The sequence below is a fragment of the Daktulosphaira vitifoliae genome, unplaced genomic scaffold, assembly GCF_025091365.1.
Source record: "Daktulosphaira vitifoliae isolate Bord-2020 unplaced genomic scaffold, ASM2509136v1 Scaffold_3, whole genome shotgun sequence".
NCBI classification, from domain to species: domain Eukaryota; kingdom Metazoa; phylum Arthropoda; class Insecta; order Hemiptera; family Phylloxeridae; genus Daktulosphaira; species Daktulosphaira vitifoliae.
The window spans coordinates 10,548,520-10,575,282 of NW_026099574.1; the positions used below are offsets into that span (position 1 = coordinate 10,548,520).

General features: G+C 25.0%; 5 protein-coding genes and 1 long non-coding RNA gene across 10 annotated transcripts in view; 3 read left to right on the plus strand and 3 right to left on the minus strand.

Annotated features, from left to right (window-relative positions):
• The first annotated feature begins 434 nt into the window (after nt 1-434).
• On the plus strand, nt 435-16,546 carry LOC126901365 (chromatin-remodeling complex ATPase chain Iswi-like). 2 transcript variants are annotated; one of them, XM_050677773.1, is made up of 21 exons: nt 435-665; nt 727-858; nt 1,196-1,267; nt 2,000-2,172; nt 3,230-3,469; nt 3,541-3,682; nt 4,097-4,384; nt 4,446-4,514; nt 6,882-6,991; nt 7,057-7,222; nt 7,284-7,424; nt 7,493-7,687; nt 7,749-8,030; nt 8,088-8,197; nt 9,263-9,389; nt 13,867-13,980; nt 14,044-14,169; nt 14,722-14,821; nt 14,890-15,041; nt 15,100-15,260; nt 15,329-16,546. In XM_050677773.1, the coding sequence occupies exons 2-21, from the start codon at nt 754-756 to the stop codon at nt 15,594-15,596; spliced, it is 3,141 nt and encodes a 1,046-aa protein (XP_050533730.1). In that variant the 5' UTR covers nt 435-665; nt 727-753; the 3' UTR covers nt 15,597-16,546. The 2 variants fall into 2 exon arrangements, with proteins under 2 accessions (XP_050533730.1, XP_050533731.1); XM_050677774.1 differs by having other exon boundaries at nt 746-858.
• Nucleotides 16,547-17,134: 588 nt separating this feature from the next.
• On the minus strand, nt 17,135-21,095 carry LOC126902562 (DNA replication complex GINS protein SLD5). Its single transcript, XM_050679954.1, has 2 exons — nt 20,950-21,095; nt 17,135-17,921 (listed from the first exon to the last, which is right to left on the minus strand). The coding sequence occupies exon 2, from the start codon at nt 17,912-17,914 to the stop codon at nt 17,255-17,257; it is 660 nt and encodes a 219-aa protein (XP_050535911.1). The 5' UTR covers nt 17,915-17,921; nt 20,950-21,095; the 3' UTR covers nt 17,135-17,254.
• On the minus strand, nt 18,018-21,099 carry LOC126902560 (eukaryotic translation initiation factor 6). The gene is made up of 2 exons (XM_050679953.1): nt 20,950-21,099; nt 18,018-18,957 (listed from the first exon to the last, which is right to left on the minus strand). Exon 2 carries the CDS (start codon nt 18,927-18,929, stop codon nt 18,189-18,191), a length of 741 nt encoding a protein of 246 aa, XP_050535910.1. The 5' UTR covers nt 18,930-18,957; nt 20,950-21,099; the 3' UTR covers nt 18,018-18,188.
• Nucleotides 21,100-21,441: 342 nt separating this feature from the next.
• Nucleotides 21,442-24,312, plus strand: LOC126902559 (solute carrier family 35 member E2A-like). The gene is made up of 8 exons (XM_050679952.1): nt 21,442-21,797; nt 21,861-21,999; nt 22,066-22,181; nt 22,356-22,488; nt 22,829-22,882; nt 22,945-23,148; nt 23,223-23,385; nt 23,884-24,312. The coding sequence occupies exons 1-8, from the start codon at nt 21,629-21,631 to the stop codon at nt 23,932-23,934; spliced, it is 1,029 nt and encodes a 342-aa protein (XP_050535909.1). The 5' UTR covers nt 21,442-21,628; the 3' UTR covers nt 23,935-24,312.
• Nucleotides 22,344-24,775, minus strand: LOC126902563 (uncharacterized). Its single transcript, XR_007703252.1, has 2 exons — nt 24,461-24,775; nt 22,344-22,523 (listed from the first exon to the last, which is right to left on the minus strand). It is a non-coding gene; the product is annotated as an uncharacterized LOC126902563 (long non-coding RNA).
• Nucleotides 24,776-25,012: 237 nt separating this feature from the next.
• The window catches only part of LOC126902558 (eukaryotic translation initiation factor 4 gamma 3-like), a 29,082-nt gene continuing 27,331 nt past the window's right edge, over nt 25,013-26,763 (plus strand). For 3 of the 4 annotated variants that reach the window (XM_050679947.1, XM_050679948.1, XM_050679949.1), the window contains exon 1: nt 25,014-25,568. In XM_050679947.1, coding sequence (XP_050535904.1) covers nt 25,508-25,568 — 61 coding nt within the window. In that variant the 5' untranslated portion in view covers nt 25,014-25,507. Of the gene's footprint in view, nt 25,569-26,763 lie in introns of all 4 variants that reach the window. The other variant, XM_050679946.1, reaches the window with a different exon arrangement.

Here is a 26,763-nt window from a genome sequence, read left to right on the forward strand (position 1 = left end):
CTAAAAATTATTTTTAACTTTTTAGTTCGATGTGCTTTAAAAGCGTGTTTTTTTAGTTTTTTAAACTATATTTATTGAATGGCAACACAGATTAAATATTCATTGGAACAAGAAATTTGTGAAACAAAAGATATATTAATCACTATTAAAAATAACGGGGATATGCGAGTCACTAATGTCAATGTTATTATACAAATAAGTCATGTTATTCAAAAATTGCCACTTTTCTCATCTTTAGTTTTAAATAATATATTTTAGGAATTAAACACATTCATTAAATAAGATGAACAAACTACATTTTTTTCTTAGTATATACAAAAAAAATTAGCTAGTGGTAACACTGATTTATAATATACAGAAGAAAAAGAATAGTTGGTACGAATTTAGTTCGCGCGTTTTCTTTATTACTTAGTTATATAAAACTTTAGTGTGATAGTATTTTGTGAAGGATTTATCATGATGTACGCGTTGTGTTTATATTTTGTGTAGTCCGTACCGGCGTTCATATTACTTTGCTGTTGTGTATCAACCAGCCTGCTTTTATTTTTGTGGATTTCCGTTAATTATTTGGCGTGTTGTACAAGGACATAAGTTTTCATATATGTTAAACTTAAGTTTAATGATTTAATGTTGTATTGTAATATTGCTGTTATCTAATTAAATAAGTAAGATATATATCTTACTTATTTATTACGATTATAGAGAAATTTGTATTTTATTTTTAAGACTAAACAACTTAAAATAGGTTACATTATGGACAGCACTGATATGGTAACTGAAGAAGAAAATTTCGATCAAGTGAAGATTTCCACCAGTCCTAGCAAAAAAAACTTAAATAATTCAAAAACTGAAGATATGGTTAGTGAATTATATTATTTAGCACGATACTATTATATAAAATTATATGACCATTATTTTATAACTTCATAGATTTTATTTATTTTAAATGCAGTGCATAGAATTGTTAATGATTAAAATTTATTGTTTATTTACAAAATTTACAAAATAATTTATTTTTTCTTGCCAAAGTCCGTATTACGTCATATTAATATTTAAATACATTTATATGATCTGAATTGTTAAGTACTAAATTCATGACTTTTTAATTGAGGTAGCATGTAAATATAATTTGTAAAAATTGTGTTAGTTTAGAAATATTATTAAGGTATCAATTAAATTTTTTTTTTGTGAATAGAACGATTCAGAATCTGAAGAAGCTATTTCAGAACCATCTAAAGATCAAGATGAAATCTTTGGCACTAAAGTTGTATGATATTTAAATTAAATTGAAAAAAATTGAATTAAAATATATACTATTAACAAAAAAAAAAATGTTAATAGTTAAATAAATAAGGTTAATCACTTGATATACATAAAGAAAGTGTTGCATCATAGATAAGAAAGTTTTATATTGAATGTTATGTTTTTGTGTTTGTTAAATATATAGTATTTTATCATTTTTATTTACTTTTAAAAAGTAGTCTTATAGAATATTTCTAACTATTCTAATTACTTTCTACTAAAGTATTATATTGAAAATATGTGAATATTAATAACATAAGTATTAAATTTTGATATCTCATTAGTTTTCATTATTTAAAAATAGTTGGTAAAGTTTAATTAAGATTCTAATGGGTACAAAAATGCATCAACTTCTATTTATTAATTATTTTTAAATCTAAATAAAATACTCTAAGAGTAGAGACCATTTATCATATTTATTAGTTTTTAAAAGTTTCTATCTCAAATGTGTAAATTTTCCTTAATGTTATTGAATTATATCAGTATTATATAGGATTTTATTCCGGGGATTAGCACAAAAAAAATTTTTTTATACCACCTTCAAATTGTATCAAATTTTAGATAGTTTTTAGTTTGGTGTGAGGGAGTTAAGGTTAGAAAAACACCTATAAATATGCCCCAAAATAATTTAAACATTAAGTATTTTATAACTAGATTAAGTGTTATGTAATTAAATAAATGTATTTCTACATTTAAGGAGACTGATCGAGGTAAAAGGTTTGATTATCTTCTTAAGCAAACTGAGATATTCGCACATTTTATGACTACAAATTTGAAAAAAGACTCAAATACTACTGGACCAGGGGGTACGCCTAAAAAAGCAAAAGGTCGACCACGGAAGCCTAAAGCAGAAATAGGAGATTCCACAGAGTAATATATTTTAGTTAATTAATTATTGTTAATTTAAAGTAAAACCTTTGTTAAAAAAGTTTATATATGGTTCTAAAACATAAGTTTTCTTTATAGTTGGCATGATGTCAATTTATTAGTCAAAATTTGGTCAGTTGATCTAAGAGATTTTGACTGTTCATAATTTGATCAAGATAAAAAATGAAAAATCTGTATTTTAACTTTTATCATACAGCACTGTTTTTTTTGCGCATTTATTCTTTACTTTATGAAAGTTTTGTTTTAATTTTTTCCAAAGCTGGGAACTAATGTATTTGATGAGTGAAAGTAAAGTTAGTTTTACAATATAATTAGAAAATTAAATATAGTAAAATAAGTAGCTTTGGTTTTAATTTTAAATAAGTTGAATTAGTATTCAGTAGTTGTGGTTAATAGAGTATTTAGTATAGCACTGAAGTAAAATAAAATTTTCCTAGAATTTAAAAAAAAATGTGAATTGTTCTTTGTGTGACTGTCTATTTCATAAACAGCAATAATATAATTGTGTTGTTATAATTATGTGTTAATTTAACATTAAATAATTATGTGTTATTTAAGATTTAGTATTACGATGAAATGTTTAAAAATATAATTTTCTTGTTGCAGTTTTTGTTGTAGATAGTTTGGATTGTTTCATTCCTTTTAATACTAAAATTTCTTTTTATATGGTCAGTAAAATGTCTATTAGCTAACTTAACTTAAATTAAAAAGTTATTATTACTATTAAAAAAAAGTAACCTAATTGAATTTACTATTGAAACATAGTAACTTATAAATTATAATTCATCTATATTTTTTTAAATATAGCTTATCATCACATGTTAGAATAAATAACTAACTTTCCAGCCTAAATTTTAAATAGATAAAGTGTGATAGTTTATTTAATAATTATTATTTTTTTGACCATTTGACTTGTTAAAGTCTAGTCAATTAACTACAATAAATTTTGAGTGATCATAAACCCAACCCTAGCCTACTTCAAATTGAAGTCACTTAGCAAATTTTTAAAAAATTATATTTCTAAAATGCTTGATTTTAGTCATCGGCATCGCCAAACAGAACAAGAGGAAGATGAGGAGTTATTAAAAGAATCATTAGCTGCTGATAAATACATAACACAATTTGAAGAATCCCCTTATTATATTAAAAATGGAGAATTACGTGATTATCAAATTCGAGGCTTAAATTGGATGATATCATTGTATGAAAATGGCATCAATGGAATATTAGCTGATGAAATGGGTCTTGGTAAAACACTACAAACTATATCACTCCTAGGGTAAATATGATTTTTTTTATTAATTAATGAGATTTGATAATTAAAAATTTATATTATTTTCTTTATGATAGTTATATGAAGCATTATAGAAATATACCAGGCCCTCATATGGTAATTGTACCTAAATCTACATTGCAAAATTGGGTTAATGAGTTTAAAAAATGGTGTCCTACAATACGAACAGTTTGTTTAATTGGAGATAAAGATGCTAGAGTAAGTTAATTTGTATTTAATTTTTATCCAGCTTGAGTACATTTAGAAATAAAATAAACTAAGCAAATTTGTTTTCTTTAGATAATTACTTTGTAATTAGATAGTTTAGTAGTTTTATTATGATATATTGATGAGGTCATATTATATCCTATATCATACAGTATGCTATTTATCTAAAAAAGGTATGTATTGACTACATAATAACAAGTTAAGTAACAAAGCGTTTCAATGTGACACTTTGGGTCGAGTGTCCTAACCTTGCACTGTGTTAATTTTTCTTGTGATTTCCAATACATTACCTTGATGGCCGTGTCTTTGTGTTGGAAAATAGGATTTTCGATAAGATATAGAATGATAATAATAAAAAATCTTTTATATTATACTATTGATTAAATTTGATTTTTAATGTTACAGAATACGTTTGTTCGTGATGTGTTATTACCTGGTGATTGGGATGTATGTATTACTTCTTATGAAATGATCATTCGTGAAAGAGGTGTATTGCGTAAAATTCAGTGGAGATATTTAGTAATTGATGAAGCTCATAGAATAAAAAATGAAAAAAGTAAATTATCTGAAATTATTCGAGAGTTTGAAACAACTAATAGATTGTTACTTACTGGTACACCTTTACAAAATAATTTACATGAACTTTGGGCTCTATTGAACTTTTTGCTACCAGATGTATTCAACTCGTCAGATGTAAACTGCATTTTTCTATAATGTAAATGAGAGAATTAATAATGCTTTCTTTTTTTGTCAGGACTTTGATTCGTGGTTTAACACAAATAATTGCCTTGGAGACAATACTTTAATTGAAAGGCTACATGCAGTGAGTATAAAATGAACTATAAAACAATTTTTTAATTTCATGTTAATCTAAAAATTTTTTAATGGCTTATTCAAAGCAAAATGACTTTGTGTTGATGCACGAAATATTTAGGAGGGTATTTGAAATAAAAAATTTTTAAAGTAACATTTTTTCATTTAAATATATGTAGTCTAATGACTTCAAAATTCATGATTATATTAGTAATTACTAATATAATATAATACTATATTATAATATAATAATACTATATTAGAGATTATTACATAATTTCCATATTAATATTTAAATACTCTTATCTAAATATTGTTTTCGTTAAATGAAAAAACAGTTAAAATTTAATAATTTATAGTTAAGTTTATGTTTTTAGATACTCTTTTAATCAATTAAAATAAATTTCTTATATTTTAAAGAGCATTCATTTTTGTTATAGAATTGAATTATTATCCTGTAGGTTGAACTTAGTTGGTTTTCTAAGGAACAAAGGAAGGCAAGAAAGAAATATATAGACTTGCAAAAATAAAAGAGAAAAAGACTAAAGATTATCATTATATAAGGTGTATAAAAAGTGTTGATAATAAGGTACTCTCAAATGATGATAATGTGAAAAAAAGTGGAAAAAGTATTTTGAAAAATTATTGAATGAAGAGTATCCAAGAGAGACATTAGAAGATATCTTGTGTATCAAAGGACTGGTAGATTTAATTGGTGAGAAAGAGGTATGGGAGGCTGTGGCATCAATGAAAAAGAATAAATCAGTGGGGCCAGATGAAGTGCCAGTAGAAGTATGGAAAATATTAGGCGGTGTTGGCATAAGGTGGTTGAAGAAACTTTTGAATAAAATCTTTTTAGAAGGAAAAATTCCAAATGAATGGAGAAATAGTATTGTGGTGCCAATATTTAAAGGTAAAGGTGACATACAGGAGTGTGGAAATTATAGAGGCTTAAAGCTTATGAATCATAGTATAAAAATTTGAGAAAAGGTAATAGATAAGAGAATAAGAAATCAGATATCACTATCTAAAAACCAGTTTGGATTTATGGCTGATAAGTCAACAATGGTGTCAATATTTTGTGTGAGGCAACTAATAGAAAAGTTTAGGGAAAAAAAGAAAAAGCTGTGTATGGTATTTATAGATTTGGAGAAAGCGTATGACAGAGTACCGAGAGAGGTTTTTAAGTGTGCATTAAGAAAAGGAGTCCTGAAAAGGTATAATAATATAATAGAGGATATGTATGATGGCACGTGTACTAGAGTAAAAAGTATAGGAAGAGTAACAGACGGTTTTCGGGTAAGAGTAGGAGTGCATCAAGATTCTGCTTTAAGCCCTTACTTATTCTCTATAGTGATGGATGAAATTACTAGAGAAATACAAGGACAAGTGCCGTGGTGCATGATGTTTGCTGACGATATAGTGTTAATAGGAGAAAATAGGGAGGAAATTAATCAAATGCTAGAGGTGTCGAAATCAGCTCTTGAAGAAAAGGGTTTAAGAATAAGTAGGAGTATATAGAGTACGAGTGTGACAAAGGAGAACACGAAGTAGGTGAAATGAGGAGGTCAGTGACAATAGGCGAGGACATGATTGAAGAGGTGGACNGACATTATTGAAGAGGTGAAGAGTTTTAAATATTTAGGGTCAGTTGTGCAAATGAGCGGTGGTATTGACGTGAATGTAAGACACAGAATTAATTGCGGGTGGTTGAAATAGAGAGAAGTGTCTGGTGTCTTATGCGATAAAAGAATTCCAATGAAGCTGAAAGGTAAATTCTACAAGACTGAAATAAGGCCAGCTATGATGTATGGTTCAAAGTATTGGGCGGTTGATAAGAAAGTAGAATGAGTGTAGCAGAGATGAGAATGCTTAGATGGACGAGTAGAATGACTTAAAAAGATAGAATAAGGAACGAGCATATAAGAGGGAGTATAGGTGTAGCGTCAATCGTGGATAAGATGAGAGAAAATAGACTTAGATGGTTTGGTCATGTTATGAGGAGAGAACAATCAGAAGCTGTAAGAACAGTTATAGAAATGAATGTTGAAGGAAGAAGAGGTAGAGGAAGACCAAGAAAGAGATGGATGGATGCTATTGAATGCGATTTGAGGACAGCTGATGTGAGCGTAAATGATGTGGGAGATTATGTCAAGTGGAAGTTTAGGATAAGAGTGGCTGACCCTAGGTAGTTGGGATTAAGGCGAGGAAAAAGAAGAATATTTTTTTTTATTAAATGGAAACTAATTATTTAATTATTATTAATGATTCAGATTTTTTTATTTTAATTTTGATTTCCAACACAAATTTAATATTCCAAGTTTGATTCAAAAGTCTAATAATTAGCAATATCACTAACTGCTTATTTATTTTATAGGTTTTGAGACCATTTCTCTTAAGAAGATTAAAATCAGAAGTTGAAAAACGTTTAAAACCTAAGAAAGAAGTAAAAGTTTATGTTGGTCTCAGTAAATTACAAAGAGAGTGGTATGCATGTCAAAATTCTAGACATAATATTTATTAATTATATTATAAATTACTTTATACTTTAGGTACACCAAAGTTTTAATGAAAGATATTGATATTGTTAATGGAGCTGGTAAAGTTGAAAAGATGCGCTTACAAAATATTCTCATGCAGTTAAGAAAGTGTAGTAATCATCCTTATTTATTTGATGGAGCTGAACCTGGTCCACCTTACACAACAGACGAACATATTGTAAGACATCACTTAATTTTGTATAATTTTAACATTTTATTAATTGATCTATGTTAAATAGGTCAACAACTGTGGAAAAATGGTTGTATTTGATAAATTATTAAAAGCATTGAAAGACCAGGGTTCAAGAGTTTTAGTATTCAGTCAGATGACACGTATGATGGATATATTAGAAGATTATATGCACTGGAGAGGATACAGTGTTAGTATTATTAAATTTTTAATTACTTGACATATAAATACTTTATAATTTAAATCTCTTAAATTTAGTATTGTAGATTAGATGGACAAACACCTCATGAAGATCGTCAACGACAAATCAATGAGTATAATGAACCAAATAGTAAAAAGTTTGTATTTATTCTTTCTACTCGTGCTGGTGGTCTTGGTATTAACTTAGCTACTGCAGATGTAGTCATATTATATGATTCAGATTGGAATCCACAGATGGATTTACAAGCTATGGTGAGAAATTTCATTTTTGATTGTGGTGATATTTTAAGAAATAACCATGAATATGTTTTAGGATCGAGCTCATCGTATTGGCCAGAAGAAACAAGTTAGAGTCTTTCGATTGATTACTGAAAATACAGTAGAAGAAAAGATAGTCGAAAGGGCTGAAGTTAAACTGAGGTTAGATAAATTAGTTATACAACAAGGACGTTTAGTTGACAATCAAAAAAATGCATTGAACAAAGATGAAATGCTCAATATGATAAGACATGGTGCAAATCATGTTTTTCAATCTAAAGATTCTGAAATCACTGATGAGGATATCGAAACTATTCTACGAAAAGGAGAAGAAAAAGTAAAACTTTTTTTTTTCTAAATAAACGGAATACTAAGTTTAATTTAATATTTTTAGACTGAAGAAATGAAACAAAAATTGGAGTCATTAGGGGAATCATCTTTAAGAAACTTTACATTGGATGCTCCAACAGAATCATTGTATACTTTTGAAGGTGAAGATTATAGGTGAGTATTATGTTTTCTTAAATGAATTTAAAGATGTGAATTGTATGTAATTTACTTTTAAGTATTTTATAATCAAGGGAGTACTTAATAATAATTTATTGTTGATTCAAATTTTGGTACTTATGTGAAAAAAAAATATTAACTTTTAATCATGATTAAAATAATGATCACTTTTACATCTTTCTATTTCCCAAACTTAACATGCTACAGAGGGTGGTAGCCCTCTTTCATATGGGTCATTCCATGTGAAATCGCCTAATGTGTGTACCTAATATTTCAGAAATGTATGAAATTTATATCATAGACTTCTTAAAGGTCATTGACAACAAAAATATATTTTTTTTATTATTATTTTTTTTTTACCAGATAGCGCATTTTTTATAATTAAAAACATGAAAAAACAGCCTATGTTCTAGAGCTTATAACTTCATATCCAAATAAGCTATCACTGTGGAACTAGCACTGTTTTACTCATATTAAATAGTACTTCAATTTCATTCTTAAGTTTATAAATTTGTTAATTTTATAAGTTTATTAATTTATAACTTATTTGGATGTGAAGTTATAGGCTCTAAAACATAGGCTGTTTTTTCATGTCTTTAATTATAAAAAATGCGCTATCTGGTAAAAATAAAATAATATAAAAGAAAATATATTTCTGTTGTCAATGACATTTAAGAAGTCTATGATATAAATTTCATAAATTTCTGAACTATACCAGCACACACATTAGGTGATTTCATATGGAATGACCCATATATTAGGCAGTCAGAGATGATTCTTGGCTAAACCAATGATGGACTGACGATTATTATGACACCACTAACTAGAAAATCACAAGAAATATCTCATTTACATCCTTGGGAACAAACCCGGGATCCCATGCGTTGAAACATACGTTTCTACTCACTAGGTCAGGCCAACCTTAACTTTTAATTATGATTGTGTTAAATATTTTTGAATATTTCATATAAAAAAAATTGAACATTATACATCCCTATGTCGAGAAGTACTTTTAATTGAGTTATTATTAATTTTTTTTTTTAATATCGTTTTCTATTTTAGAGAAAAACAAAAGTTAATAGGAATTGGAAGCTGGATAGAACCTCCAAAAAGAGAACGCAAAGCAAATTATGCAGTAGATGCTTACTTTCGTGAAGCATTAAGAACATCTGAGCCAAAACAACCAAAGGTAAATCTAATCTTTTTATATAATAAGGCAAAAAGTGCTTTTCTGAAAAGTTACTTGCATGGTGCACAGACATTTTGTTCAACAGGATCAAGTGCTTTTGTTGAAAAAAAAATTATTGACAAAGATCAGAATTTTTTTGTTGCTTGCCCATAAGCATTTTATAATTTCGACTATTTTTTTACCCGATCCTTTTCTGAAGTATCATAAAAATATAGTTTTCATATTTGTATTGATTGGGTAAGATTATTAACTATCTTCATTGTAACTTTTTTTTCGGATGTTATATTAGTTAATAACATGTTTGGTACACAAATATTTTCCATCATTTTCTCGTAAATATATTTATAATACAAATTTTTTTGATATATTTAATTAAATTTATTGGTATATTTTATTTTTTTAATTTTTTTAATGAATGTTTGACACTAAAAATTTCATCAATTATAAGTATATAAGTTTGGGTATACATTACAGTATAATCTATTAATAATCTTATTTATTTAATATATAATGTGTAAGTTTATTGTAAAAATTGGGACTTATTTATGACAACTATGCTGTATAATGTCAAATCACTGTAATGAACATTCTTATAAAAATTCACTTTTTTTACAAACCTGTCGAATTTTTCTATAATGTTAACTAAATTATAATTAGAATATTATTAGATTCAATGCAAAGCTGAGAAGGTATTAATTTTTATTATTATTATTATTTTTTTGTGTGCCTGTTACCACATTTTTCAGCTCTCTCGAGCCGATTTTTTTCAACAATACGTTAAAAGATCACAAATCATATCTAGTCAAAGACATTAACCTCAAAAATTGAAAACATTTTTCTCGTTTCCCGTAAATAGGAGAAATTTCCAAAAAAATTACAATTTTATAAATCAATATTTTTGACTTTTTTTTCACTTTTTTTCTTAAAACTACCATAACTTTTTCAAAAATGAACAAATCAACATAATTTTTTTTTTTATATTGAAACCTTAGATATTTATCTCATTTAGATTCAATAACTTCAATAAAGATCAAGGATCCCATCACTGTCGTTGTCACTCGCGAGGTGAAATGTTTTATTCATATTAAAATTATTTTACTATATTTTAAGTTTTAGATGCGAAGCTGAGAAGGTATTTTTTTATGACTATTATTTATTTTCTCTACTCTAACTTGACCTACTTTTTTCAATAATACGTCAAATTACTACAATTCGTATCTAGTTGAAGAAATTACACTCAAAAATTGAAAAAAAATTTCTAATTTATCAATTAAACAGTTACTTATCCCATGTTCTCCATGCAGACAATTAAAATCATTCATTTCTAATGTTTTCAAAGTATTTATTGACGAATCAAGTTTGATATGATAGGTTTCAACTACAAAATTAAATAATTTTACTTTGCAATTTAATAATTTTTTAACACTATTTGTGTGTACTACTCCTAGACTATGATATTCCAAATTTTTTGGTAACATGATGCTATATAAATCATTTCTAAAAAAAATGATTGTTAGTATCTCCTGAATTAACAATGGATTTTTACAATTATAATCAAATTTTTAATTTTTAACTGAGTAAATCTTTTTAACAACTTTGTCTGTTAAGATAAAAATCTGAACGATACAATTTTTTTAATTCTCATAAAATTTTCTATTTAATGATGTCAATTTCAAACTTGCCAATTGAGCTAAAAGTTATGGTAAAATAAATACTTTTTTTTTTATTATGAACATTCACAAAAATCAACTTTAATCCCTTAAAAAAATAGATTAAATATGTCATTTTCTTATTTTTAACATATTAATAATCAAAATCAGTATAAATTTAAAATAATTTTTTTTTGTTCTTAATTGTTTTTTTTTTTTTTGTAAATACTTAGTTTTTAATAATAAGTAATAATATTAAAACTTAGAAGTGATAGTAAAAGTCTAATTGCACATTTGAAAACATCGCGAAAAGTTGATTTAGAAAAGTACATTTTTGTTTCTGATGAAAGTTCATTGTAGTCCAGTGTATAAAGCTTATAACTTTGTTAACTGTTATAACTTTATCAAAAATGACCAAATCAGTATAATTTTTTTTTATATAGATGCATGTCTTTATCTATCATTTGGTTTTTTTTTTTATATAAATCTGACCCTTTACCTGCCCACAAGAGGGATTCAAAATGATAACTTTTTTTTTTTTTTTAGTTAAAGTATATCTTAAAAATTAATTAAGTTCTGGATATTTCAATTGTAGAATTTTTTTAAATACCAAAAGTTACTTAGAAATGATTACTATGATTTTTATTTAAGTTATATATTACGATAAAAATGCAAAAAAATAATGAGCTTTTCTGATAAATAGTAATTATAAAATTTCCTGACTGCTTATTAATCTTAAAATACCATTTTTTTAATTCTTATAAAATTTTCTATTTATGATGTCAATTTGAAACTTGCAATTCAGCTAAAAGTTATGGCAACATATTCAATTTTTTTTTACGATAAACTTTCATAAAACTTTATCAAAAACTTTTCATCAACTTTAAAAGACCAAAAAAATAGATTAAAAATGAAATTTTGGACTGATTATTTTTAACATATTAAAAATCAAAATCAATAATAATTTGAAAACAAATTTTTTTTCTTTTAATTATTATTTTGTATGTAATTAGTAATAATATAAAAAAATAGAAGTGATAGAACAAATGTAATTGTAGATTTGAAAACAGCGCGATAAGTTGAAAAAAAAAGTATATTTTTGTTTCTGATGAAAAGTCCTTGTAGTCCAGTGCATTTATTTATAGTAACAAACAGTTTTTATTGAAAAATATTGCATCAAGCCCTTTAAATTTTTATACACGTATAAGTGAAGCAACATGCAACTACTTTATTATTTTTTTAATTTCTCCTTATAAATTACAATATTAAATTATTGAATATCATTTTCATATTAAATTTAATAACTAGAATTAGTATTTATTCATATATTATATTTTTAAATCAAAGAACTACTAACCAGAATATAAATGAAGAAATAGGAGATCATCATGCATGTAGCTTCTGGAATAATCCATTAATTTGTTAAAATTAAACATTATCTACAGATTTGCATCGAAGTGTTTCTAATGATATTGATTTTAATCACTGTCAAATTAAATCTATACTTGTCCCAACTATGCTTCGTCCATACTGTGTCACGACACCTGTGCTACCGTTTTTTTTTTTCAATTTTACAGTTTTATTGCTTTTTAAAAAATGTTCAACTGGGCAATTTTTTTATTTTAAAATACCTTACAAAGTTTTGCCATAGTATAAAGCCATCGATTTTCATAAAAGTTACATAATTATAACTTACATTATGTATAAAGTTAAATTTATTTTGCCTCTCCTAAGTTAAGAAAAACTATGTTGAATTTTTGAACTAGCTTAAATTTTAGATGCTTATATATGTGATGTACAGTTGCTGTGTCGGTGATGCTACAGTCTTTTACACTGGGGGGTATGAGGTTTGAACACCAACTATATTAATTACTTTTTGCATTTTTTCTTAATTCTTTTTAAGTTGGCAAAAAATTCAAAATTTATTTGATTTTTATCTCATTTAGATTATGTAACTTCAATGAATATCAAAGACCTATTACTGTAGTTTACCCTTGAGAGAAGAAATTTCTTATTCATATTAAAATTATTTTACTATGAAGATTTTTTGTGTTTGTCATTTTTTTCAGCTTTCATTTTACCAATTTTTTCAATACAAACTAGTATCTAGTTATAGATATTACCCTCAAAAATTAAAAAAATTTCCCCTTTTCTTAAATAAAATGTTGCTTTGATATATTGAATTTTGTTTTATTTATTGAAGTGATTTACTTAGATATTAATACAAAAAATAGTGATTTTGAGTCTTTCTCATAAATTTACTGTTAATAGTAATTATATAATTTCTTTAACACATATCAATATAAAAAATATGATTTTTTATTAAATCCACATAAAATTTTCTATTTAATTATATTAATTCTAAACTTGCAAGTTGAGCTAAAATTGTAATTTAAAGTTCAATATATGTAAATTATAAACTTTTATAAAAATCTCAATTTTAAAGGACGAATAAAAATAGTAACCTTAACATTTTGAATCAAAATTTTAGTTGACACCCTATACAATATAAAAGATGATCCTAAAAAGTAATAAATAAATGATAAATCAAGAATTATATGTAATTAAAAGAAACCAAAAAATAAATTTTCCAATATTGTATTTATTTTGTGAGTTGTGGTTTATCAATCTTTGTGTGTGTGTGTGTGTGTGTAATCTTCATACCTATGAAGCTACATACCTTTCCATTTTTTAAATAAATAAATATTTGTAGTTTTTTCTGCTACCTCAATTATAAACCTCAATTGAAATTATATTTATAAATTAGATAATATAAAATTTCTAAGATGACAACATAAAAGTTAAATTATATAAAATTTATTTTCTAGGCACCTCGTCCTCCTAAACAACCTTTGGTTCAAGATTTTCAGTTCTTTCCTACTAGATTATTTGATCTACTTGATCAAGAAATTTATTATTACCGTCAAACTGTTGGTTACAAAGTATGATTTCCAAGCTTTATAAGTATTATTTTTTAAATAACAATACTTCATTATAATTCCTAGGTTCCAAAAAATCCTGAATTAGGATCTGATGCTGTTAAAATGCAGAAAGAAGAACAAAAAAAAATTGACGAAGCGCAACCACTTACTGAAGAGGAACAAGCTGAAAAAGAACTTTTATTAACTAAAGTAATGAACTATTTTTATTTTATGCAAATAAAAACTTTATTTCTAAACAAAAATATGTTTTCTCTTTGAGAGACAATTCAGTAAATTAAAATATAATGATATAAAATCTTAACCAAAATTAAGTGTAAACCTGAATTTAATTTAGGGTGCTTATAAATATTCTATTTTGAAATTTTCACAAAATTAGGATTAATCTTTTTTATGGTATGTAGTTAATGAAATTGGGTTTTGGTATTTATTTGAAAGTTGAGAAAGTAATGGGTATTTAATTGATTCAGATGTTAGGATTTGATGTTAATATTCAATAATTTTTGCTTCATGAAAACTGGTAAAAGATTTAGAAAATATTTTTTTCCAATATTAAATTACTTAATATTGCTACATTACAACAAGGGTACAAAATTTATATTACTTGTTTCTTAATTATTTTATAACTTTATTTTTTTTTTTCAATATGGTTCTTTTTGAAATTCTAGCACTTAAATTAATATTAATTATAGCTACAGTAAAACAAAATTATTTTGGCTATTATTAAATATATTTTGTTTTTAGGGTTTTACAAATTGGAGTAAGCGTGATTTCAATCAGTTTATTAAAGCTAATGAAAAATATGGACGAGATGACATTGATAACATTTCTAAAGAAGTTGAAGGTATACAAAATAATTTTATTAGAATATTATTTAGTTTAATTTATAGAATATCATTATAAATTCTTTAGGTAAAACTGCAGAAGAAGTTAGAGAATACAGTGCAGTTTTTTGGGAAAGGTGTCACGAGTTTCAAGACATAGATAGAATAATGGGACAAATTGAAAGAGGAGAGTCTAAAATACAACGACGAGCAAGTATTAAAAGAGCTTTGGATGCTAAAGTAAGTATTAATTTAATTATTTTAACATAGTTTCATATTTAATATTTTTTATCTATAGATGACAAGATATAGAGCTCCATTTCATCAACTTAGAGTATCTTATGGAGCCAACAAAGGTAAAAATTATACTGAAGAGGAAGATAGATTTTTAGTATGCATGTTGCATAAACTTGGTTTTGATAAGGAAAATGTGTACGAAGAGTTAAGGGCAGCTATAAGGTACTTATGATTGTCTAAATGTTCATAATCAACTTTGTTATATCTAATTATAATTTATATATATTCAGATGTGCTCCACAGTTCAGATTTGATTGGTTTATCAAAAGTCGTACAGCTAATGAATTGCAAAGACGATGTAATACACTTATTACATTAATTGAAAGAGAAAATCAAGAATTAGAAGAAAAAGAAAGAGAGCAAAAGAAACTTCTTAAAAAAAATATGAAACCAGCTCCATCTCCTGCTCCAGTAAAAAAGAAACTTGAAAAAGTTGAGAAATCTGAATCTTCTCAGTCTGATCCTAAATCTCCAGTACCAAAAAAGAAGAAGAAATAAGTTACTGTTCATATTTTTACTATCAATAGACTATTATTTTTATGTGTAAATATTTTTTATAGTTTAATTATTATTCATCTATAATATTACTCGTACTTAATATTTTGGATTCTAAATGATATTTTATGTATATTTATAATAGTGCTTTTATTTTATATATTTAATTTTAATTACATTTGAGAATTTTATGATTTAAACATATTCCTTCAAAAATACCATAATATTAAGTTGTTCTTAATTTAAATCCCAGGAAAAAATTGCCTAGTACTTCAAACTATTAAATATTTATTGACTAAATTATTTGTATTTAAGTACATAACTTGATAAAAATGATAACATTTATTATAGCTATAGATCTTTTGAGTATGACAGTATTATTAACATGTTCATTTCTACTCAATTTTATATTTAGTGATGTGGTAAATGTATATTTGATGTGCAAAAATTCATTTTTTTTGTACTTTTTTTTTTTTTTTAATCGATTATTATGAAATTGTTAGCATCTTAGTCGGCAAATATAATAATTTTAGCACCTCAAGATTTTTTATTTAATTTGTGCATTATTTTAGGGGTGACAAATTTTAGTAATATGGTCAATGATATAAAAATTTTAGTAGTAATCATCTTGGCCTCCATCCTAACCATTTGGTTTTAACCACACTTACTTTAAATTTTCTATAAAATTTAAAGCTTAAAAAATGCAATTTTTGGGACAACTTCAAATAATGCTTCCTTGCTCCACTTACATTAACAAAAGTCTTATAATATTAAACTAGGTATGGAAATTAAAATACCCTAATTTTTCATATTGAATGTTAAAGTCATACTCGGCTCTCCCAATTTTTATTTGTTGAAGCATTTTACTTTATGTTGCCTCCCACTGAATGTTTCAAAAATACTCGCCTGTTTAATGTAGTTTATTTAGGTTTGAATAAAAAATTGTTGCTTTATTANTTAAAGTCATACTCGGCTCTCCCAATTTTTATTTGTTGAAGCATTTTACTTTATGTTGCCTCCCACTGAATGTTTCAAAAATATTCGCCTGTTTAATGTAGTTTATTTAGGTTTGAATAAAAAATTGTTGCTTTATTATTTTTAATAATATATTATACTTTATTCCAATTCATAAGTGCAAATTGAGAGGGCTAAACCCCTCCAAAATTCTAGAAAAACTATTATTTACATTATACAAAAATATATGGAGGAGGAAGATTAGATGTAATAAGCACCTCTAATGTTATATTAAAATTGAACCCATAATTTAATTTTAGAGATTGAATTTTTCAAAAGTAAGTAGTGGAGTTTATTATTTTTTTGTGATATTGGATAGTTAGGTTCAAATAGAAAATTTCTTACCAACTTAAATCGAGGATGTTTTATGCTCACTACTTCAATTTGGAGATAAATAATATAGCCAATGGAGGGTAAGTCTACTATAGTCCCTCTAGCTATGCCACACAGTGTGGTAAAACATGAATATTTTAGAAGTACAGTAAGATTAATGGAAATTAATAAGATTTAAAAACACATTCCACAAGTATAAAATTAACTCTTTTATTTAAGCAATAATCAATTACAATATTAAAACTTATTTATTACAAAAATTGTATGCAAATTTTTATTATAACTTAGACGAAAAAAAAATTTTAAAGATTTTATTATATTAATTGTACAACACCTATTTTTACAAATTCTGACACTGAGCTGTAAGGCATTAAATGTTGAGACCCATTTTCTAAAACAATTTCTTCTTCCCTACCCACCAATAAATTCTTGATAACTACACTATCAATATGTTTATTACACTTTAAAAACACAAAACTATTTAAGTTAGATTCAATGACCTTTGTATTTCTGTCTAATTTGTTGTAAAATTGAGGCATATGACGAAGTACTGTTTCAAAATGATTGTCAGCATTCTGTGCAAATGCTTTAGCAAATTGTAATTCAGCTGGAGATAAGTATGCATCTTTTGTACTACGGTTAGCTTCCTCTTCCAAAATACTGATACAAAAGCATTCAATTTTTTTTAATCTAGTCCGTAAGTAACTAGTTATTATAAACCTTATACGTTCCAGTTCAAGTTTATGCAGGTCTAATTTTGGATTAGACTTTGACAACTCTGCTATATTTCCTTCCATTTCTTTAATTTGTTCCAGTAAACAGTCTACATAATCTGATTTATGTGGAAGTATCTCTGGACTAAATTTCTCATTTAACCAAGCTTGTTCAACTATCTGTAGGACTTTTTGGGCAGTTAATTCTTCTTGTGAATCATCTTCATCTTCTTCAATCAAATCAAGGATGTCAATGTCCATGTTTATTCTAAAATAAAAATGTGATATCTATCACTGCACGAAAACTAAAATTAAAAAAATGTATACCAAGGTGTGCATAAGTTAGTTCTAAAATAAAAATAAATTTTTATCATTCAAAAAAGAAAAATTTTATTGGTTTTCACAAATAAAAATTGTTATTACATACTAAATCATGAAATAATAAATACATACATCATCAAAATATTTGAATTTTACATCAAAATATATTCAATTATATTGTAAAATTATTATGTTTTTAACTTAATATTTCTTTCTAAACAGCTTTTATACTGTCAATAAGTGGACCCTTAAGTTTTTTCATTTTATGAACACCATCTGGATCTAACTTGAAAATACTATCAATTACAGATATTTCTGTAGATGTTGTATCTGTACCACAAACTGCACACCAATCATTGACTACCATTCCAGCACCAATAACATCTGAACCACGGTTAACTGTGCCAGCTACCAAAGGAACCTGTATAAGACCAGATAATTCATCTAAATCTTCAACAGTAGTTTTAGGATGCACTAATCCACCTTGATTAGAAATAGCACAATACGATCCTACTAGGCAATTTGAAGCAACTGTTTGTCTGTAAACTTCAACATTTAAGGTGTCTGAAAGAATTTCTTCAGTATCCTTGTCTAAATCGGGATGTACTAATGCAACATAATCATTGCATACCATTACATTACCAAGAGCTGATAAACGCTCTTCTACACGTTGTATTTTTACACTATCTGGTAGAGAGTTACGAATGTGTTGAAGTTCAGTATCTGTTGTAGAATTAGGTACTAATAAGCCATTTTTATTGCCAACAGTCATTCTACCAACAATACGACAGCCAGCAACAGATGCATGAATAACTGGTATAATATCTGATAGTTCAGATTCAAATACACTATAGAATGTTTCTGAAGCACCAATCCCAACCAAACAATATGAATTTGTGAGTTTGCTGAATACACCAATTTCATTATTATTTTCAAATTGAGCACGAACTGCCATCTTTTATATAATTTTTTTCCAATTAGCCCTATATAAAAAATTAAAATATCACCAACAATCATTAAATGATTTTATCATACAATTTTTAACAATTAAAGAGTCAATAATTACACAATTTAGAAAAATAAATACTTATAATTTAATTTATATATATATATAAATATATATGAAAAAAACTATTAAATTTATAAATTTTATTTTATCTCAATTTTAAACTCTTATTTTCTTTCCAAATAATTATATGATTTAGTGTATCTGATTGTAATGTGTAATTTTACATAGACAAAAAGAAAATGTTTTTAAAATATATTTTATTAGTTTATACACTTTAAAGGTGAAATATCAAATATAAACAAATGTTTTTTTCTAAAAAATATAGTAACCAGTTAATGTCTCTAAGGTACTAATAGATGGAGACAAAAAAAAAAAAGTTAATTTTACTTTATATAATAAATGATAAAAAATAAATGTTCAATTTTGAAAACACGAAACTAAACAATAATAATTTATTATCTACAAAATTAAAATATTTGATTAAAATTTTTAACATGACATTTTTAAGAATTATGGTATTTAATGCAAAAAATTATAATACTAAAAAAGATAAATTTTCTTTTTAAATGCTTTATAGGCCCATTAAGAGCCGTAGCGTCCTCTACCAAAGTAGGAGGTTTCTTAACTATTGATATTCTAGGTCAGGTGTTTAATCTGTCATCAAAGAGAGGGATGGCAACTTCAATTACCAAACTGATTTCTCGTTTGGTAAATGAAGCCACCCGTGACCAAGTTTTAAATCCAAGACAGTGCACATCAAGCACTTTCACATTACCGACTCGGCCACACTGTCCCTAAAAATTTTTTTTTTAAGATACTTATAACTGATAGTATCAAATTAAAAGGATTTTGGCAATTTTAAGAGTATATTTTAAATATTTTAGACATCTAAATTTTTATTTATTTAAAATAATAAAAAAAAATACCCGTGTGTTAATTATAACACACTCCTTCATGATATTTATGTGAAAGAAATTTTAAAATACCAATTCTTATAATTTTTTTTAAAGTTTTTTGTCCTTTATAATTTTGAATATATAATCTTTGCGATTTAGGTTGACAATATTTTAAAATATAACACTAAGTAAAGTAACAACAAAAAAACAGAATATGAAAACAATTTTTTTTACTTTATATTATCATAAGAATATGTTACAAACAACTTTTTTATTTTTTATCTGACAAAATATACAAATCTTGATACTATGATTTTATTACATAGAACACAATATAACATTTCCAAAAGTACTCTAAATGTTATAAAAATAAAAAATACAGAGATATAACAAATAAAATTTATATTTACAATTCAATATTTATTGACGTTTTTACAGCATTTAATAATACTAAAACAAACATAAGCTACTTTTTTCAAAAATGTCAAATTGTTCCTCATTATTTTCAAATAATTTAAATAATAATGAGATTCTAGCTAGTATCTAAATTTAATATATAAAACTTACCAAATTAAGAAAAAGTAAATTAATAAAAACAGTTTTGAAAATTTGTAAAGAATTATAATAACAAATAATGTGATCACATAATTTTTAGTGAAAATATTGAATTGAAATGTATTATTTATTAAATCAATTTAAGTAAATCATTAATATTTTATTTTTAATAGGGTGTTACGGACATCACTAATATATTTCTATTAAAAAATATACAAATTTAGTAAGTAAAATTATATTTGATATTGCAACAAACAAGAATATGAAAAATTCAAATTAAAGAAAACTCAAATGGCCGGATATTAAATATATGAAATCTCATCTCAAAAATGGTATAGAGTACTACAAATATCTATATTATTTAAACTAACATTGATTCAATCAATCACAAAGACTCAAATCTTATTGACAGACTATCTAGCACTTACAAATCGGTTTGAATATTCAATAATGAAGTTATACTATAAATACATAATACTATCTACTTCATTTACATTATAAATATTGTTACTTACAGTTAAACACAATTTTGATCTAAAAGAAATCCAATTCCACCAATGATTGTAACAGTTTCTCCGACGCCTTCTATTTATTTTAGATGAGTTAGTGTTTGGACGTTCTCAGAAAAGTTATATATGACTAGTATGGCTAATGATAAAATAATCATAAGCCCACTATGTTAGTCACATTGATATAATAACCTTAAAATATATACTGGCGTCCAGAATTTTTAAACATGTTATTATTTGCTTAATAAATGCGGAGATAAGTATACAAAATTGTTTCGTACTCAACTTCATTTTTACCGGCTATGAGAACTTATATCACAAAACTTCATTTGTTGACAGTTATCAGTGTATTATGATTTTGAGATAGTCCATAATAAATAGATAATTTTTGTTATGTATATGAATGATAAAGATACACCAAATAGTCAAAATTGAAATAGGTATCTCAATGTGACGTGTCTTTATTTATTATAATTATATAAATTTTTTAGAATTATAATTTATTAATTAATTTTAACCGTTATTTTTTAATATTTTATATATGATCAAATTTAATTACATATTGAGCCATTATGATGTAATGAAATTATAAAATTTATTTGTTTTTTAACAAAAAAAATAATTAATTTTAACATCATATATTTTGATGAAATACTGACTTTTCTTATGTAAATCTTTAATATTTATGAGTCAAGCATCAAGTTTAGTTTCTATAGCTGGGAAATCAATGGAAGATGGTTTACACTCTTTCAGGGCCATTGTTTTTTTGGTCTTGTGGTACTTTTTTAGTGGGTGTACATTATTCCTTAACAAGTATATTTTATCTTATCTTAATGGAGATCCTACAGTTTTGGGTAAGTTATTTATTTATTTGATTAACTTAAAGATCTTTGATTGGAAATTATACAATTTTTCAGGGGCTTTTCAAATGATCATGACTACTGTTTGTGGTTTTATCCAATTGTATGTGCCATGTGGTATGTACAAACAACCTATTCAACGATCAAAACGACCTCCTAATTTTTATATTCACATGTGTCTAGTTGGTTGTACAAGGTATGACATACTAATAATATTATTTTCTTATAATGATACATGTATTTTATTTTGTTATATTTTCAGGTTTATTACAGTTCTTTTAGGATTAATTTCATTAAATTATGTTGCCGTAAGTTTTACAGAAACTATTAAGAGTTCAGCACCTATATTTACTGTATTTATTTCTAAAATATTATTAGGTAAGATAAAAATGTATTTTTATTTATCTATATAACTAATTAAAGTACAACATTTTTAGGTTTATTTTAAATATTTAATAATTCTTTTATTGATCATACTCTTTTAAATTAATTTTTCTGTATGTAAAATATATTTTAAAAAATAATTTAATAATTATAACTAATTATTTGTAGGGGAACAAACAGGTTTTCTAGTAAGTTTGTCTTTAGTTCCCATAATGGTAGGCCTTGCATTGTGTTCATCTAATGAACTTTCATTTAATATACCAGGATTCATTGCTGCTCTTGCAACCAATTTTACTGAATGGTAAATATATTAATTTATACAATTTTTTTCAAAATCTGTAATAATAAAGAAAAAAATTGTTGGTGTCTATTAACATATTCTGCCTACATAATCAAAATAGTATCATTTTATAAAATTATAGTTATAGCATCTAATTTATTTAAAATTCAAAAAATAATGATTGTCATTTAAAAAAAAAACAATGTCCAATAAGATAATTCAGCTTATTTACAATTTGAAAATACCTGAAAATTTTGAACTTCTAAAAAGAAGTTTATTTAATTTTCTATTTGATAAAATAAACATATTTTGGAGAAAAAATGTTCATAATATCAAAATTTAATAATTATTAATTTTTTAGTTTACAAAATGTTTATTCTAAAATGTTAATCAGTGGTGATAAATTTAAATACACGTAAGTATACTAAGATAATTATAAAAATGGTACACTAATATTTACAATATTTTTATGTTTAGACCTGCTGAATTACAGTACTATACGAGTCTAGCATCAATTGTAATTCAAATACCTGTTTCATTAGTATTAGTTGATTTGAAATATGCTTTTCATAATACTAGTCTGCATTTATTATTTATGTTTATATTAAATGGATTATTTTTCCATTTCCAAAGTATTACAGCATATGTTCTTATGGATTATATAAATCCTGTTACTTATAGGTAAAAAATTATTTTTATCTGAAATATATTGTTTTTAATTATAATATTTATCATGTATAATGTATTTTATTTAGTGTGGCTAATACTGTCAAACGAGCCTTTTTGATATGGATGTCAGTACTTCTTTTTGGAAATTCAATCACTATTTTAAGCGGCCTTGGTACTATCATAGTAGTTATTGGTGTTGTTATTTATAATAAAGTAAAGCAATATGATATCAGTCGACAATCATTTCAAGTGAGTTACTTCACTTGTAATTTAAGTTATGATAAAATAACAATACATTTATCATGGAAAATAGTGTATTGAATAATCTAAATGTATTAAAAATACCAGTGTATACTGGTCTGAGCCTAACTATAAGTTTTCTCCAATTTTATAACATTCAGGCAAGCAGGCACATATTTAGAATTCATTTTCAGAGGGACTAAAATAATTTTATGATATATATTAATTTTGATAAATTTTTATTTATTTTTTATCAAAATTCTTAAAGAGTAACATTTTTCGTCTAAAATTTGGTGGTCACAAAAATTTTAGGGGGAATTCAAACTTTCATTATAATAACCTTGACTTGGAGGTTAAAAAGTATACAAAAACAAAAAAAAAGTGATTCATTCAGCTATATATTAATATAATTTTTCAGTTAGTTTAGAAAATCAAATAACTTTAAAGATATGTTAAAATTTTTAGATTTTGTTGAATACTATTAAATATAATTGTTATTAATTTCAGGAAATTGATAAAAAATTACTACTTTCTCCATTCAAAGTCAGGACGATTTGATACAAAAACTAATATATTGAAATTAATGATAATGTACATTTTTTAAATAATTATGTTTGACAAAAATTGATTGTTACCTATTAAAAATAATTTTATTATAAATTACAATGCAATAACACTGAAAATGTGTTCTATTGTGTATTTATTATAACTTAAACTATTATACTCAAAGCATGCATAAGGTATATTGTTCCCTAGATTAAGTTATTTGAATATCTTTTTTATACTGAAAATATAGTGAGACATTATTGTCAATCGTCTGTAATATAGCCCAGACAATTGCCCTTACATCAGTCCTAATTAAATTTCTTTTGGATTTATTCTATTAGTCACATCAATTGAATAAATTTTGTATTATGGTAGACGTTATTTATTAAAAATTGTTTTATTTTAATCTCAATTGATAAAACAATTAACAAGAAACGAAAAGTTATTATTGCTAGCCTAAGATTTTAAATAAATCAATGATTTTAAAATTACTAAATCAAAGTTCAAGTTGTTTACATGAAATATAGTTCTCACTTACTACAAAACGGATTTTTGTTTTGTTTTTTCATAATTTAATAAGTTAATGGATATTAATTTTTTGAATAGCTCATGTAAAGTACAATTGTTGTTTTCTTTAAAGAAAATTGAGACAATTATTGAACATCCAAGTGAAAATATGTAGTTCAATTTTTTACAATTTACTAAATATCATCAGTGTTTTTAATTTATTTTACAGACATTATCGTCAAATGGCTATTTGATAATTTGGTGTAACCAACTTTATAACTACTCTACTAATCAATGTGATTAGATTGAATTATTTTCATTAATTTATTAAAATTATTTTATCTAGGTTGATAAATCTACCTAGGATTTTATAACAACGTAACTAATGTCATACATGTTCATTAATATAAAACGAGTTTTTTGTTGAGTTTTCTTAAGAGGTCTATCAAGGTAATAGGCGTATACAGTTTAGACAACAGAAAATATAAATGTAGTTGGCGGGTCTGCAACTACTGATATTTCCCCTTATTCACATGACAATCTAGTTTGCAGTGACTGCATCGTGCGTGTTGTTAAAATTTCTTTGAATGCAATATGGCTGTATAATACGTCAAATCATTTAACCATTTTATATCAATTTTTTATTAAAATATTATTTACTTCTTTACGTATTTATAATATTATTAACTTTTTTTTTATTATTATAAATACTACCGCTTTGTGTTATCGTATTTATTGTTAGTGTATTAATTATATTTTACACGGTAGCTTATTTTTGCCGCGATACCGGAATTTTGTATATATATTTCATATATACATAATTTGAGCCCAACCCAAGTTGACGCTGGTTGTTGCCGCCGCCGCCGCGTTTAACAGCCGTAATTAAATTTTTTATCCATCTCGATCGCGTTACATTTGGTTTATTCATCGTTGTGATGACATCTTCTCGGTCGGCTTGTTCGTCGACGGATCTCGATTGATACGAAAATGTACGTCGGCTGTTTAGTCATATCTCTTGAAATGGAAAACTTATGAGGGTATAGCATTAAGTTTTAGCCTTGCACGAATTGGCTCTAGCATGAATACCCGGGGTCCGAACCAGAATCATCAGAGACGAGTCGATCCAAATATGTATACAAGTAAGTACAATATTTAAGTTGTATTTTTTAAATTTGTCTAACACACTCGTTGGAATTGTTCATATTCAAACTAGTTATCAACTTAAAGATACTAGATAGTTTTCGGTATATTGAAGTATAATAGTTTATCTTATTTGAATTGTGATCTATGTTTCTACATAAATACATTGGAAATTGAGCCAAATAACACTATAATTAAAGCTAAAATTATAGACAAACATTGAGTTCAAATATTTAGTTAAGAAACTATAATAATTGTGAAGAATACATTAAGTACTGGTTTAATGTTCATTCAAATCAAATACTATTAATTTCCACAGAAACCATTTTTATAGAATTAAAATATTAGATAGTTATATTTTGGTGATAGTATTTTATATCAAAAAATTGTTGATAATATTATTTTGTGTATAGTAATACTTATATAATACATTTTTATAAATTAAATTTTTGATTTTTGTTGTAACAAAACCTCACAAACAAATGGGTAATACAAAATTTTCAATTTATTCTTTTATATAATAGTCAAAGTTATCATTTATTTAAGAATTTGATAATTTACTAATAGTTGAACTACTTATTATTTAATTATTTCTAAAATTTTAAATTTATTAGCTACTAGTATTTTTACACTAATTTTATTTTTGTTCTAATAAAATATATTTTATATAAGAATAATTAAACTTTTGAGTTAAATCTTTTATGTTTGTATCTTAAAATTAACAGATTTAGTCTAAATTCTAATTTTTTCTCTTATATCAAATTATAATAAATTTGTTTTTACTTTTTTTATCATATTATCTCGTTTTTAATTTTCTTATTATATTATCTAAAATACATTTTAATAACTTGATAAGATAATTTCTTTCTGCAATATTTTTTTCAAATTGTTATTATGTAAGTATAAGAAACATTTTTAAATATTTAATGATAGTTAAACATTTTATTTGGTTAATTGTATTTAAATTTTATTCAAGTGTTAACCTAGATGCCAATTCTGGATTCCGTCTGATAAAATTCTAGGAAGGGACAAAACCATTTTTTTAGTCAACAATAATTTTTTTTTATACATTTTAAGGAAAAATTTATACAAAGTCTTAAAATATTTTTTCTAGAATATCAATATGTGTATTATTTTAATATTTATTATAATTGATTTATTTAAAGAAAGTACTTAATATTTAAGGGCTCTTTA